The 14,164-nt window shown below is 42.2% G+C and overlaps 1 protein-coding gene across 5 annotated transcripts in view; it reads right to left on the minus strand.

The window, feature by feature from the left end:
- Nucleotides 1-8,548, minus strand: part of LOC105668719 (synaptogenesis protein syg-1) — a 259,826-nt gene extending 251,278 nt beyond the window's left edge. For 4 of the 5 annotated variants that reach the window (XR_010889351.1, XM_067352041.1, XM_012361238.2 and 1 more), the window contains exons 1-2: nucleotides 8,412-8,548; nucleotides 3,721-4,303 (exon numbers count right to left, since the gene is read on the minus strand). Coding sequence is in view for 4 of the 5 variants with exons in the window: in XM_067352041.1 (XP_067208142.1) it covers nucleotides 3,721-3,781 (61 nt within the window). In the remaining variant the exon portion in view is untranslated. Of the gene's footprint in view, nucleotides 1-3,720; nucleotides 4,304-8,311 lie in introns of all 5 variants that reach the window. The other variant, XM_067352039.1, reaches the window with a different exon arrangement.
- Nucleotides 8,549-14,164: the final 5,616 nt, after the last annotated feature.

The following is a 14,164-nucleotide window of genomic DNA, read 5'->3' on the forward strand; positions in this document are numbered from 1 at the left end:
ATCGCGATTTTACACTGTCGTTGTACCGTGAAATGCGATACGGCTTTCGGAGTTTCTGTAAATAACGGGACGAGAAATCCCGTGCGCGCCATTTCTCGCGCGCGAATCAAATCCGCGTCGCGACGACAGTCGACAGGCGTTATTTGACTTTTAACGAATTACCCCGTTCGCTGACTAGCGATCTTGACTATTCCTAAATCATGCCCACAGAACGATGGATCGCATGCATCTCGTCCCCGTTCAGTATAGATTACACGTGCTTTTGTGAGAGGAATGCGAGGAGATAAATTTTTATTTTAGTTGTTTTGGAAGAAAAATATCGAAATATATACATAACGCAATAGGAAAATAGCGCGTGTTTTCATAATCAAAAAGTTAAGAAAGACCAATACTTCGTGTAATAATAGTGTTATATATTCTTAAGTACTTGAAACAACTTTTCTTCATAAAAGCATTGAAAATTATGTAAAGTTTTCTAAATAATCGACTCGTTCAAAGAGCACTTCGCTGTTCACTTTACTCTATTTTCCTGATTACACGACCGATCCAATGCGCTTAACGATCACATTCCTAAAGCATCATTTCATGATCAGAACATCCTTTGGATAAAGAGAGAGAGAGAGAGAGAGAGAGAGAGAGAGAGAGAGAGAGACGGATAGCGCGGATGTGATACTTGGCGCAATAATCTATATTTACAAACAGGAAGTCGCGTGTCCCTTGTCGCGGGAAAAAAACCGGATTCGACCGGACACGCGCGCACGCCGGCAACCTGTGCCCGAGAAACCCTATATTGGAGCATGCATGACCGTATGGTGGCCAAATGATCCACAGGGGTACACGAGAGGAATAAGCGGGTCTGAGAGCTGGGGGAGATCCAGGGGGACATATGTCGGGGACACGTAATTCGTCGGCCACGCCTCGACGATCGTGCGGCACGCATCTAGGCGCACGCGGCACACACGCGCGCAACTACGGCTCGAATTCGATTACACAAAGGCGCCTTCGTCACAGAACGTTATAGAGATAGCTCCCCCCCCCCCCCTTCCGTCACATGATAAGCTAAGATCGTGGGGTTGAAAATATATAGGTATGACTATAGACTAGATCTATGTAACGTTGAGTAGAATCGTACTTTTGTCAAAGTAGAGAGTCAACTTCTATTAACTTCTTAATCACTAGATTATTGAAAAATTATTGTTTATAATGCGGAACGATGTAATATAAAATAACATCTGTAAACACTCACGCTATAACATGACTACTAAACTAGATAAACCGAAGCGGAAGATTGCCATTGAAATTACGGCGAGTAATAAGCTATTTTGTCGGCATTATCCATTAAAAGCCATAGATTTCGCCGTAGGTGAAAATGCGGCAGCAGTAGCCCGCCAAAAATCGATGAGTATTACGCTAACGTTATTTTCGACCAGAAATTGGTGTTATAAAAAGTTAATGAGCGTCGGGCTACATTATTTGCAGCATAGGAATAATGACGCGCATAATTAAACGTGCAAACAGCGAACGAAATCCCGGGAAATCAATTTGGTGAAAGCACCGACTTGTAAATGCCACCGATAATCTCCATGCTTTGTGTTGCGCTATAACAAGGTGTACCAAAACCACCGATATATAAATGTTTCAATAACAGATACTCTAAAGGCCAAAAAGAAGAAAGCTGTTTGTGTCGAGACATTGATATAGTTTGCAAATCATAGGCATTCACTATTTTTTAAATAACTGTTACAGAAATAAATACAGGATTATTATATAAACTACTATCTTGAGAGAATCTACCTCTACATAATACAAGGTTGTGAATTGGGCAGGTATTATGTTACTGGTTTTTTGTTATATTTCAAATGTGGTTCGGAAAAATCGAGAATAATGACAAGAGATGGAAAAAAGTGATCCCCGACGTTTACATTTGGCATGTAATCCGTAAGAGCGTAATGAGCGCCAATTACTGTTCAACCACCATGAAAAGATACGAGTATTATTTTTAGCCGTCCGCTCACGTAGCTCACATATGCTATCGATAACAAGACGTGTCTAAATTCGACGTTTCTTAAAGAGGAGCGTAACGAGGATTAGGTGTAGACGTATCGGGAGTTGTAAAATTTTCATCGACATGATCCACGCCGAGGAGAATTCTGTTCAAATGCAAACATTCAGATAAGTATTCGGCCCCGTATAAAATTTCATACCGAGCAAACGATCGCAAACTAAATGCATCGTAATCTCCGCCATGTTCGTGTTTGTCTCTCTTATTCCCGTCGCCGCAGTCCCTCCGGCTTCAAAAGCAGGCAATTAAAGAGAAGAGTCGCGCAAAGAGAAAGGAAGAAAACGACGAGGAACACTCTCGCGCAATATTGCGCGTAATGTCCGTGACTGTAAAAAACTTGGTTAGTTTAAAACAAAAACGCTCGGAGAATCGCACGCCACTCTGGTAAAATAATATTGTTGTTGCTTTTAGGAAGCGTCCTCGTGCGACGATGATTAATGGCCACCAGCGACAATGGGTAGACGTCAGCAGATACGCGTGAAACCACGGCGTTACACGCGAATGTCGGCACGTGTGCTATTGTTAGGGAAATAGACTTGAATGGTGTGTTAAACAAATTTCACTCGCGAACGAAATATCCGACAGGGATGAAAAGTTGCGTCGTGCAAGATTCTATACCGACGACAAATGTGATTTATCCTGCGAGCGATAAGCTCGTACACCGTAATATGGAGAATCTCAGTATTATCGTATATATAGGATTTCGGATTTGTATGAAAAATTTGTGTTTTTAAAAAATTTGTGTAAATGCTGCATGAGTATATTATATCATTGCGAAAAAATACATCATAAACATGTAGAGAATTTGAAAAAATATTTTACTTCTTGTCGAATTTTTTCTACAAATTGAATTGTATACAACGTGCCGAGAGAGATTATAAGCTACTGTTAATATTTAAAAAATATCTTCGGTAAAATCATTTTAACCTTATCAATTAAGAGTTTATGCTATTATATCTGCAAAGAGGACGGCTGTTTGAAAACTTTTGCGCGTTACAAAGTACGAGCATTTATATAGCCGCTCGTATGACGGAAAACCGTGTAATTAAAATTCGTGTCATCCTCGCGGGTCCTGAATTCTACTTGTCAGAAGACCCATGTGTACATGAAAAGTTTGACAAAAGCAAATGGGTGTTGCTTTTCCAGTCGTATTGTACCGTAATACGATATTACTAAGACCAAACATTTTGCAAAATACTCCAGCTTATTTTACGACGTAAAAAAAAAAAAAAGAATATTTTTGTGCCGGATAAGCAACGTCAAACGATTAGACTAATTCTACAGCCTCCAATTTTCATCAACGGTAACTTTAGCCTGCGAACTGCCGCTTTGATCAATATGTAAATTATTATCCGAGTGTGATTAAGTTAGCGAGAAATCCCGGTGGACTTGAACGTAACGAGAGCGAGCACAAGACATTACGGAAGATGCACCGTAAGATGCTCCAATATCACATTAATTATCGGAAGGAAAAAAACAGTGATCTTCGAGATGTGGAATTCGGGCGGTCTCTCGCGTACAGTAGAAATACCGTCGAAGTCGTGGAACGCCGGGTACAGGGCAGAGCGGGAGAACGCAAAGTAAGACATAATTGCGCCATAGTGGAAAACGAAGAGTAAGAATAAAAAAAGATGAAGGATGCCGGGCAACAGACTGACCTTGAGCGCGGACGATGGTGAGCAGGCCGACGAGGAGAACGATCGGATGGCACCGCATCATCTTTTTCACCTTCCTTTCCACCTCGAGGCTATTTCCACCCGGCCGTCCTCCAGCTCGTCTTCACTTTCCCGTCTCTTGCCGCACGCGTAGGTTCGCTTTCCTCACGCAACCAATAAAAGAACACACTGCTATTACGCTCTTCTCTCGTCCTTCTCGTCCTTCTCGACCCTCCTCTCCCTCTCCTTCTCTCGCTATTAGCCCGATCCAGTCGATCCTGTTTGCGCGCGACGTCCGGTCTTCCTCGCGCGTGGCGTGCGCGATCACTCGATGGTATTTCCTTCGAACCGCTCGCGACTCGATCGCCGTTTAACGTCACGAAAGATCCTACGTTCAGCACTCATATCACTCCTTTCTCGTCCGCTCTTCGCGAGAAATTAACCGCCACGCGAGTTTAACCACGAATCTCCGCGAATTCCTTTTTTGCGATGGAAAAATACGTCGTATGAATCACGTTCACTAATAATGTTTGTTCGCTGACCCTCGCGATTGTCCCCAATGCGACAATCCGTTCCCTCGTTCGTTCTGGAAATCGAAAGAAGGCTTGTTCGAGTTTTCGCCAAACCAATAGTAGATACATTTTATCGCGGAGTGATCAGAGTCTCGAGCGACGTCCCTCTGCCCATCGAATCGTCCTATTTTCGCATCTCGAGGAAAACTCGAGCGCGGCCGGATTCGCGCTCCGATTCGAAAGAAATTTCTTGTTCAGAGCGCAATGTTAAAGCGCTGACAAGACAAATGATGGAAACGGAAGGGATCGCTATTGCGCTAGGGATAAGGGCCAGTAAACGAGTAATAACGGGCAAACTCGATAAAACAAAGGGAAAGCGAAAAGATAAGCGAGTTGTCCGAAACTTAAGTGGACAAGGAGTGCTTCTCTCGAAGCTGATGAAATAAAGAGTCCGCACAACAAAACGATTCGGAAACAATTTTTCTCGCCCCGAAAGATACACCCTGAAAGGCCGTGCGTGGCACATTCACGCGAGAGAGAAATAAAATACACCGAATGCGCCTCTAATGATCAACTACGTGAATTCATTCTGATCTCTCCCCCGCCATTGGCTTTGTCCATTTTGCGGCGTATTCGCTGGCGCGAATTTTATTGCACGGCACGCGCGAAGGTAAATCGGTTCGGACGGCTTTATCGTCAGCTTTATCGCCGTCGATGATCGATGAAGTCGGAGCACACAAGTGCGCGTAGCAGCTGTTGGCTTTCTGTTAGGAACGCGACGCGACACGACACCGTGCCATTGTTACGGCAGACCACGGTGCGATCCACGAGGTCGAATGACACTTTTGCGAGGTTTCCGAAGGCTTCCTCCGGTCGCCCGGACGATAACTTCCTAGTCAGCCTGCACAGTCTTCGCCGAACCCCGCATTCCTGCCGTCCCTCTACCTCTCTCCACTTTCAACGGCACTCAACTCCGGTCCGCAACGAGACGTAATTGAATAAAACCGCTAAGTGATTAATTGCCGGAGCCTCCACGGCGTTCTTCCATACCTCCCAGCCAACTTCGTACTCAAGTTTAAAAGATCCCGAGCTCGGGTAACTTTAAAGGATCCTATGAACGGGGCCAGTCTTCCAGCTGGCCTGCAATTTCGAACTCTTGCATCTTCGATATTACACCGAACATTCTTATCATACCAAGTCTCCTCAAGATTTTTTATCAATTCCGGAAAGAAAATAAGAGATTGCAAAAAGTAAACGATATCTCTCATGATACAAATTAGACGTACAAATGAGTCTATTCGTGAGTTCTTGAAAGAATGTATTAAGCATTTCATATTTTAATGAACAATTTCATATTTCAAAAGCCGAATATTATTGTAGAAAAATATCGCGGTATAGTACTCCGCTTTGGTTGATAAATTACAGTTTTGTGGTCAGACGGTACGATCGATAAAGAATTGCGATGGAACGTTTCCTCAGAGCTACGTTATTTTTGCAGGAATTACCAACTTTCTCTTCGTAAAGAGAATTCTGACGATATTGTTATTGCTTCTACTTCACTTCTATGATTATTTCGAGCTATAAAAGTCGCATTAATGTGGACGCGAGAGCAGTCAAAAGTGTATAAGTTTATGACTTATGAAAATATAGATTGATTGACTGCAAAAATAAACTGCGAATGTTGGAAGAGTCCATCGTAAATGCTTCCATCTTGTTAGTTTCTTTATTGTTTTAAATAAAATAAACTCGAAAATGCGATATAACAATAATAACACAGAATTTTCACCAACTTTTATTCCTTCTCACTAGAAATTTCGTTAGAAAACAGCACGTGTGGTCGCGTTCTGTACTCAGCAAAGTTCCGACCTGCTCTATTGCATGTTATGGTTTCTCGACGCGCTCAAACATTTGAAACATCTCTGCAAGCGGGGTTAACATTTTCTTCTAAAATATTCCACCGTAATTGACCGTAAAGCGAAAGAATCACAAATAAAATGCGTTTAAAAATAATCAAACGTACGATATTAACGAAAACGACGATTATTTCGAATATCATGAGAGAATGAAGCCTCGTTAAATATCACAGCGATGAAACCATTCGAAATTTTTATCCCAATTTTCTCGATACGACTGTGTTTTTTCAACAGAAAGTCGGATCGGAGGAGTTGATTCCGCTTTAATCCTGATGTATGGTCCAACTTACGCTATTAAATCGAATTTACTTATACGTCTCCTCACGTTTTAGGCTAGGAGAGTTTTACTAGTTTAAAACTTGTGCCGGCAAACTGTAGGAAGGGATGCGTATCCGCTCCGAAAGTAGGATCCAATGAATTTATCGGTTTTCACGAAAAGTTAAAAGTCTTGGCAAGCCGAAAGTAATCTCACTGACCTTGCAGCGAAATATTCGCGTTCTATTTATTACGAAATATTTGACGTTTTCACAAAAATCTTGAATACAAATTCCTCCATTCGTCATTTCTCCTCTTTCGCGTGTTTCGCGCGATAAAACAGCACAATTTTACGCTCTATCGGGAGCAATTTCCCGAGTAATTTCCATCGAACTCCAAAGGGAGCTATTATTTAAGAATATTTCGTTACGGTATTCTCGTGAAATAATTTTCCACCTGCTTCTGTATCCTTGTCGCGTTCCAAAGATACGTTTCGTGACACGTTTCAGCGAAAAATCGTTAACTACCCGTTTCACAGCTAGAAGCTGAAGTTACCGCAACGAATCGAATTTGCTAATAGGACTCAACTCCCCAAGCCTGGGGGAATCAACTCGACGCGTGGCAGGCAGGCAGGCAGGATGCGAGAGCCGGTCGTGGACCGGAGGGCACGAGGAATGTCGCCGTCGTAACTGAAAACGCTCGTTAAAACGTGCTCATCAGCTTCTGCATGCGGGATTCGCGTTACGATTAACTAAACGTATATTGGGGGGACGCGTTTCGTCGCTAACGAGAATGTTGCAGTGAGAAAACGACGTGCGCTTTTGTCGAACGGGCTGTTTCGAAATACAAATTTTCGTTCATTTTTATTTATTTTTAAGTCAAAATTTTTGCAAACTGTACACGCCACCGAGAAATCTAATGACAAGCGCAGTCTGATGAAAAAAATGGTTGGAAAACGCGCTATAAACGGCATTCGAAAACGCGAGTTGGATTAATTAAACAAATATTAAATGTCGCACGCGTAATTACCTCCGGTGTCACGAAAAGGTCGCTTTTAAATAGAACGAGAGTCGAAATTAATAAAAATAAAGCTCCAAATATTATTAGGTCAACAGAACGTTCAAGTGTCCTATATACAGCGATGTTAACTTTATATTGAATAAAAATTAATAATACAGATCGCAGGAGAAACCAATTTAAATTCTCATTTTTCAAATCGCGTCTTATAAAAACATTTCTTTCGTCCTTCTCCTCTACAAATCCACGTTCTGCAATAATCTGTCCTGCATTGTTCTATCATGAAGAAAACCGGAAAGTCTCATCGATATCGTGTCGGTCCATTGCATGTTGAGAGACTTCGGAGACCATCGCGGGACTATGTGCTTCATCTATCATTCAGACGGTTGTACCGTGTTTACTTAGCAAAAACACCTGTCGGCACCTCGTCGTTCTTCCACCCGAATGTGGCACACCGACACCGATCGTTTTTCGCCGATTAAACAATGAAAATGTTCGGTCGGAACATCCGAGGGATCCCAATCACCGAATGGCCGGCCGATAAAAAGCCGCGGAACTCGTTAAGCCGTCGTGCGACCACCCCAAAACGACGGATCGACATCGAATAAGAATCAAGAGATGCGACAGCGGAATTCCCGCCAGAAAATCCCTGCGATGCACCGAGAGTCACGTCGCGTCGTGATTATCGATCTTTCGTGATTTGCAGAAGCCCTGGGAGAGAAAGGATGGTCGGAGGAGAAACGGCAAGGGATGAAGAGACCGAGAGGAAAATCGGAGCACGATTTATCGTCGGTGAGACGCGAAGACCCGGAGGACGCCGATGCTCCGGAAGAAGAAAGACGTCCCCAAAACCCCGAGACACTCCGCGGTGGCGGACAGCCCCGCTTTAAATTCGACCTCCTTGTAAATCCTGGGGCGGAAATTCCGATTTCTGAGTAAATTGTCCAAGAACGTCGAACAAAAGTGGAGCGGCGAAAAGAAGATATTACGAGCGTACAATTCCGTCGGTGAACCGTATGTGGATCGCTCGCTCGCATGTGGTCGTACGATTGTGGGACGCGTAAAATCGGAGCTTATTAGACGCGCGCGATATATACACGATGCGCATAAGATACGCGTACGCTCGCCACGATCGCGGGCTCGGCACTGGCGCGCAGTGGCGCCCGGACTTTTAGTTCGTGGCGCTACCGAGCAGCGTCGCGACGCCCGTCGACTGTCTCCTCCCCACCTTGGGAGCGGCGTCGTCCAGCCGGCGGCGCGGAGCAACTCGGCCGAAGCCCTCCTGAATATCCTCGATGCCCCGTCGACGATGGGAACCCCCGACGCGCACGTACTGTCAATCAAAAGAACGCGAGATAACATCCGCGGATAAAGGCTGTCAGTCCGCTCTTCGTACTTTAGATAATGAAATCCCTAACTTTATTTTCCACGGAGAGCAAATGCACAATTATTCTAGCGTCGATCGACATATATGTATACAAGTAGCGTGCTCAATAGATGTATTCTTTTTAACTGCAATTTTTTGCGAATGCTGTACTTTTATACAATTTCTTTCTTTTCTTTTGAAATCAGGAATACTCTGTATAACAAAAGTTAATAATGTGTATTCAAATAATTATATAATAATATATTTAATTTATTACGCTATTTGGTTGTATTGATTGTGATATATATATATTAATATTTGCTCGATAGAAATAATTTTGTTTTTTGCAATTTTATTATGCTTTATTTAAATGTAAAATGCACAGATATTGGACGGATATTTATTGGACGAAATTTTATTTTAATTAATTAAAGATAAAAAATAACAATATTACTACGCATTACTATCATATTGAGAATCAAGAGATTTAAAATATCATATCTGGATAACAATAATATTTCATAATAAGTTTCTCTTGCTAAGAATTAAGATGGAAACATCAAAAGACGTCATCTGGATTATAAATGTAATAAAGTCGGACTGTGTTTTCCGTTTTTACTTGCTTTATTTCAGCTTTACATAAACTTTGATATAACTCACCGAAAGTTTAACTCAATTTTTCGCTTATTTTAAGATACTGTTAAACGTTGCTAGAATGTTTCACGTACGCGAATATCGTGTAAAAAATTATAATCTGCTTGAAATTCCACCACACAGCTACCGAATATATACGCTACACGAGATCCATTTAAATTACGCAAAGCAGGAGATCTCGTAATCTCGGTGTCCAAGACTAGTCCTGCTCCTGCCCTCCTAATTAGTCTAATCGCTCTGTGAAATAACACATAGGTGTACAACTTAAAATGACCCTACTGAGTCCCAAGATACTTGATATTTTTCTGTTTAAAATGTTAATTTTTTAAAATATGTTTAAAATATTATGCAGTTAAATCAACACAATCCCCTAACAATCTTCTAATCATTTAAAGCAAAGAAACAACGTCATATTATTTTGCCGAAAACATTAGGGTGTACATATACGCGTAAAAAATTCAGCATAAAAAATACGATTTGGCGCGCAACGATCGCCACGCGCTTTATACCAATTGCGTTGCCATGGTAAAGGGAATCTTATAGGATTTCACGTTTCTATCACTGGTTTACTATAGTTTCCACTGAGGGTGGAAGCGGTAAGCAGCTCTTTTCCCGGTGCGCGGCTCTTACTGAGCTGAGATGGAGCTTTCAAGAACGTCTTGTCGAACGTCTCGGCGACCATGAGAATAACGGATAAGAAGAGGAAGGAAAAGGGAAAGAAGAATAAGGAGAAAGGGAGTAAGAGAATAGCGATAGGGAATGCCAGAAAGAGAACCGCGAGAGTGAGAACTGCGCGCGTACGCGCGTACACGTCAATGTCGGTAACGTACGATCGAAGGTATTTCCGCACAATTGGTCGTGATAACGCTCGCAGCGGTAACTTAGTTGTCGTCGCTATCTAACGATTCCCGACGAGATATCGTAAAAGATAGAGAAGATCGTGTTCAGAAATCTTGCCGCACTTATTCTGCTAGACGCTACTAAAGCTCATTGAACATAACGTTCGATTGATTACGCTTTTACTTGGACATCGATCGGACATCTGCTCGTTACATTAATTAGAGTAATTAGCGGCAATGTGTAAATTGTTTTAATGATAATTTATGTATATATATATTTTATTAATAATTCTTTAATAATCATTGATAATAAATAATAATAATTAATATGTAAGATCTATTGTCTTAATTAACTTTGATAAACTTCGGTATTATTGCTTGAATTATCAATCTGTTTATGAATTAAATTTTTAATCAATGTTAAATATTAAAATGATTAATTAAAAAATACCTAGAAATTTGTGTAAAAATAATAACGAAACTATTGAAATATTGAATCAACGAAACTTTAAAATCATATAACGATACATACATGTGTGTGTGTGTGTATATGTGTATGTGTGTGCGTATTACCGCACCATGTATTGCATTTTTAGTCGAAGATTGTAAAATATGAGCGGTTAAACACACGCCCGAATTGCGGTAAAGCTTAGAATGCCTCAATGTATTCTTACGGATTAAATTTCACTGAAAAGCTCGAGACAAAAAAATACATTCACCGTAAATGTCTTGTGGTCTTATAAAAGCTGGTACTTTACATGACACATTTCGTATCAAGGTCCTTCCGCCACGAAAGTTGCATGTTGGAGACAAAACTTCCTGTACGAAAAGATCGTAACGGTAAAACGAGCGAAAGTAATGTTGAAACAAAGCTATAATGACTCGAGCAAGCCGAGTAATTGCAACAGCAAACTGCATTTACGCGACATTGTAACAATTCAAGTGCGCATTCCTATTGCGACGCGTTTTCACGATAAGTATTTAGGTCGAGTTCTCCCGGAAGTAATAGCAGAGGTGGACTAATTATTTTTCCCCGCAAACAAGCCAGAAATAATATTCAGATTAATCGTTATATCCTTTGGCACAAATCAAATAACTTGAATTAAATGTCACCGCTGGATTTAATCCCATTGACAGCATAATTTAATGAACGCGTTTTCGTTCACGATTATGAGAAGGAACGTGCGTCATGCACATGTATACCTAATAATAATTTGCTGAAAATATAAGTGGAATAATTACTCACACTCTGGTAATAGAAGTGTCGTAAAGGGAACTCGAGGTCAAGTAAACAAGCGACAATTGTAATATTCTCGATAATTGCGCCGTCGCACGGATTGGCGATGTATCGATAAAAATAAAACTTCGCGCCGTATGTAACAGCGAAACAATTCCAATTCTGTTAAATAACTCAGAAAAAAAACAGTGCATTATTTTTCGTTAATGTGAACCTTCAAGCGCGCTGGAGGTAGTCATGTCAGAAGTTACGAGTGGATCATCAATCATCCAGAAAATATGAATGAATTCGAGTCAAGGCGAATTACGGCTGGATTGGCCGATATTTTACGGGATCGCCTTGTTGTGACATATTATTAATTAATCATTAATCGGCTAAATTCCGGGATAAAGCGGAAACGTCAGATTGAATGTTTTCGAGCGGCGAGGGATCGTAATATGCGTATACGACGGAATGTGAGCGGCGGAAGGGGATCGCTGATACCCGGGAAGCGAGAAGAGGGCGGAAAAGGGGATAAACGCGACGAGAGCGCGCGCAAGCTCCAGCTGCACGCAATAAACGTGCATTAAGCCACGCACATGTGGTCCGAAACCATCGGGATTATGGCGAAAGCTAATTAACCCTCTCAAACAATCTCTCTCTCTCTCTCTCTTTCTCTCTCTCTCTCTCTCTCTCTCTCTCTCTCTCTCTCTCTCTCTCTCTTTCTGTTCCCCTCTCACTTTCTTTTTTTCTCTTACTGTCTCTTCGTCTCTACATCATCTTTCGACTGGATATTATCCTGACAAGCTGACTGATTGCGCAACGACAGAACGGACTCTGTTATTAATCGGTCGCAAGCCTACCATTTATCAGTTCGCACGGAGCACGTACGTAAGCTATCTCTGAAAGAAACTCGCGTAAGAAAATGATGATGAGAAAATATTTTATGGGATTTGCGCTATTATTACTGACAGCAAAAAAATGTCAAGGAATTCTGTCACCAGCCAAACGACCGATCAAACGACGAGATTTCGACTTTGGCTGCGCTATACGAAGGGTAAAATGCCCGACAAACGCTAGCATTTTTTTGTTTGATCCGACTCAATGCGCGATAATCGGTCGTGGTGCAGTGGCCGGCTAAACGAATTGCTATCTGCCAGCCAATTGGAATCTCGGTGCACCGAGTCACCGGACTGGCGCATTGTACAGCACGATCGTCGTCGAGGATACACTCCCTCTTTCTCTCCCCCCTCCCCTAAATATATATATATATATATAATATATATATATATATATATATATATTATATATATATATTATATATATATATATCCAGCAGCCACCACGATTCGAGCGGCCACAAGGCAGCAGACGCGAGTAAACGCGAAGCTCCGGCTGTTTGCCCTGGCGTGGCGCTCGATTAATTTCTCGGGCAAAGCCTGCGGGCTCGAAGGACATTGGCACCGATTGTTTTCGGCTTTGTCGTAGACCGACGCTGAGTAAACGTCCAGCAGGAACCCTAGTCCGTTTCCTAATTAAACCAGCCCTGCGAGACAATCGCGCCAGGGGAAATGGGCGGCAAGGATTCCGGTCGCAATGATCGCATTCACCGTTTACCACTTCGACGTATTTGCCTAAACGATAACGTGTGTTTTGCGTAAAGCGAAATTACAGTGCGCACGGCGATAATTTAACTTTAAGACCAGGACGATAATTTAGATTTAAGGCGGCAGAGGTAATCGACATTATTATGCTCTCTCCCCCCCCCTCTCTCTCTCTCTCTCTCTCTCTCTCTCTCTCTCTCTCTCTCTCTCTCTCTCTCTCTCTCTCTCTCTCTCTCTCTCTCTCTCTCTCTCTCTCTCTCTCTCTCTCTCTCTCTCTCTCTCTCTCTCTCTCTCTCTCTCTCTCTCTCTCTCTCTCTCTCTCTCTCTCTCTCTCTCTCTCTCTCTCTCTCTCTCTCTCTCTCTCTCTCTCTCTCTCTCTCTCTCTCTCTCTCTCTCTCTCTCTCTCTCTCTCTCTCTCTCTCTCTCTCTCTCTCTCTCTCTCTCTCTCTCTCTCTCTCTCTCTCTCTCTCTCTCTCTCTCTCTCTCTCTCTCTCTCTCTCTCTCTCTCTCTCTCTCTCTCTCTCTCTCTCTCTCTCTCTCTCTCTCTCTCTCTCTCTCTCTCTCTCTCTCTCTCTCTCTCTCTCTCTCTCTCTCTCTCTCTCTCTCTCTCTCTCTCTCTCTCTCTCTCTCTCTCTCTCTCTCTCTCTCTCTCTCTCTCTCTCTCTCTCTCTCTCTCTCTCTCTCTCTCTCTCTCTCTCTCTCTCTCTCTCTCTCTCTCTCTCTCTCTCTCTCTCTCTCTCTCTCTCTCTCTCTCTCTCTCTCTCTCTCTCTCTCTCTCTCTCTCTATCTCCCTCTCTCTCTCTCTATCTGTTGCATAAAAGCGAATTGTAGACGAAATAGCAGCTATTCTATCATCTTTGTCGTCTTTGTTAAAAACACTCTAAGAGATTAATGCAACTTCAATTATAGATGTTTCGATGAGGGATAATAGAATTTTTGAGAGTAATAAAAATTTTTGATTTGATTAGTGAATAGGAATCTTCTTCGATACGTTTTCATCCTTTGTCGTCATCGCTGCTTGAAACGTCGTAGAACGAGAGATGGACGGCGAATTTTTCGATCGTATCGATA

The sequence above is a fragment of the Linepithema humile genome, chromosome 3 (genome assembly GCF_040581485.1).
Source record: "Linepithema humile isolate Giens D197 chromosome 3, Lhum_UNIL_v1.0, whole genome shotgun sequence".
NCBI lineage: Eukaryota > Metazoa > Arthropoda > Insecta > Hymenoptera > Formicidae > Linepithema > Linepithema humile.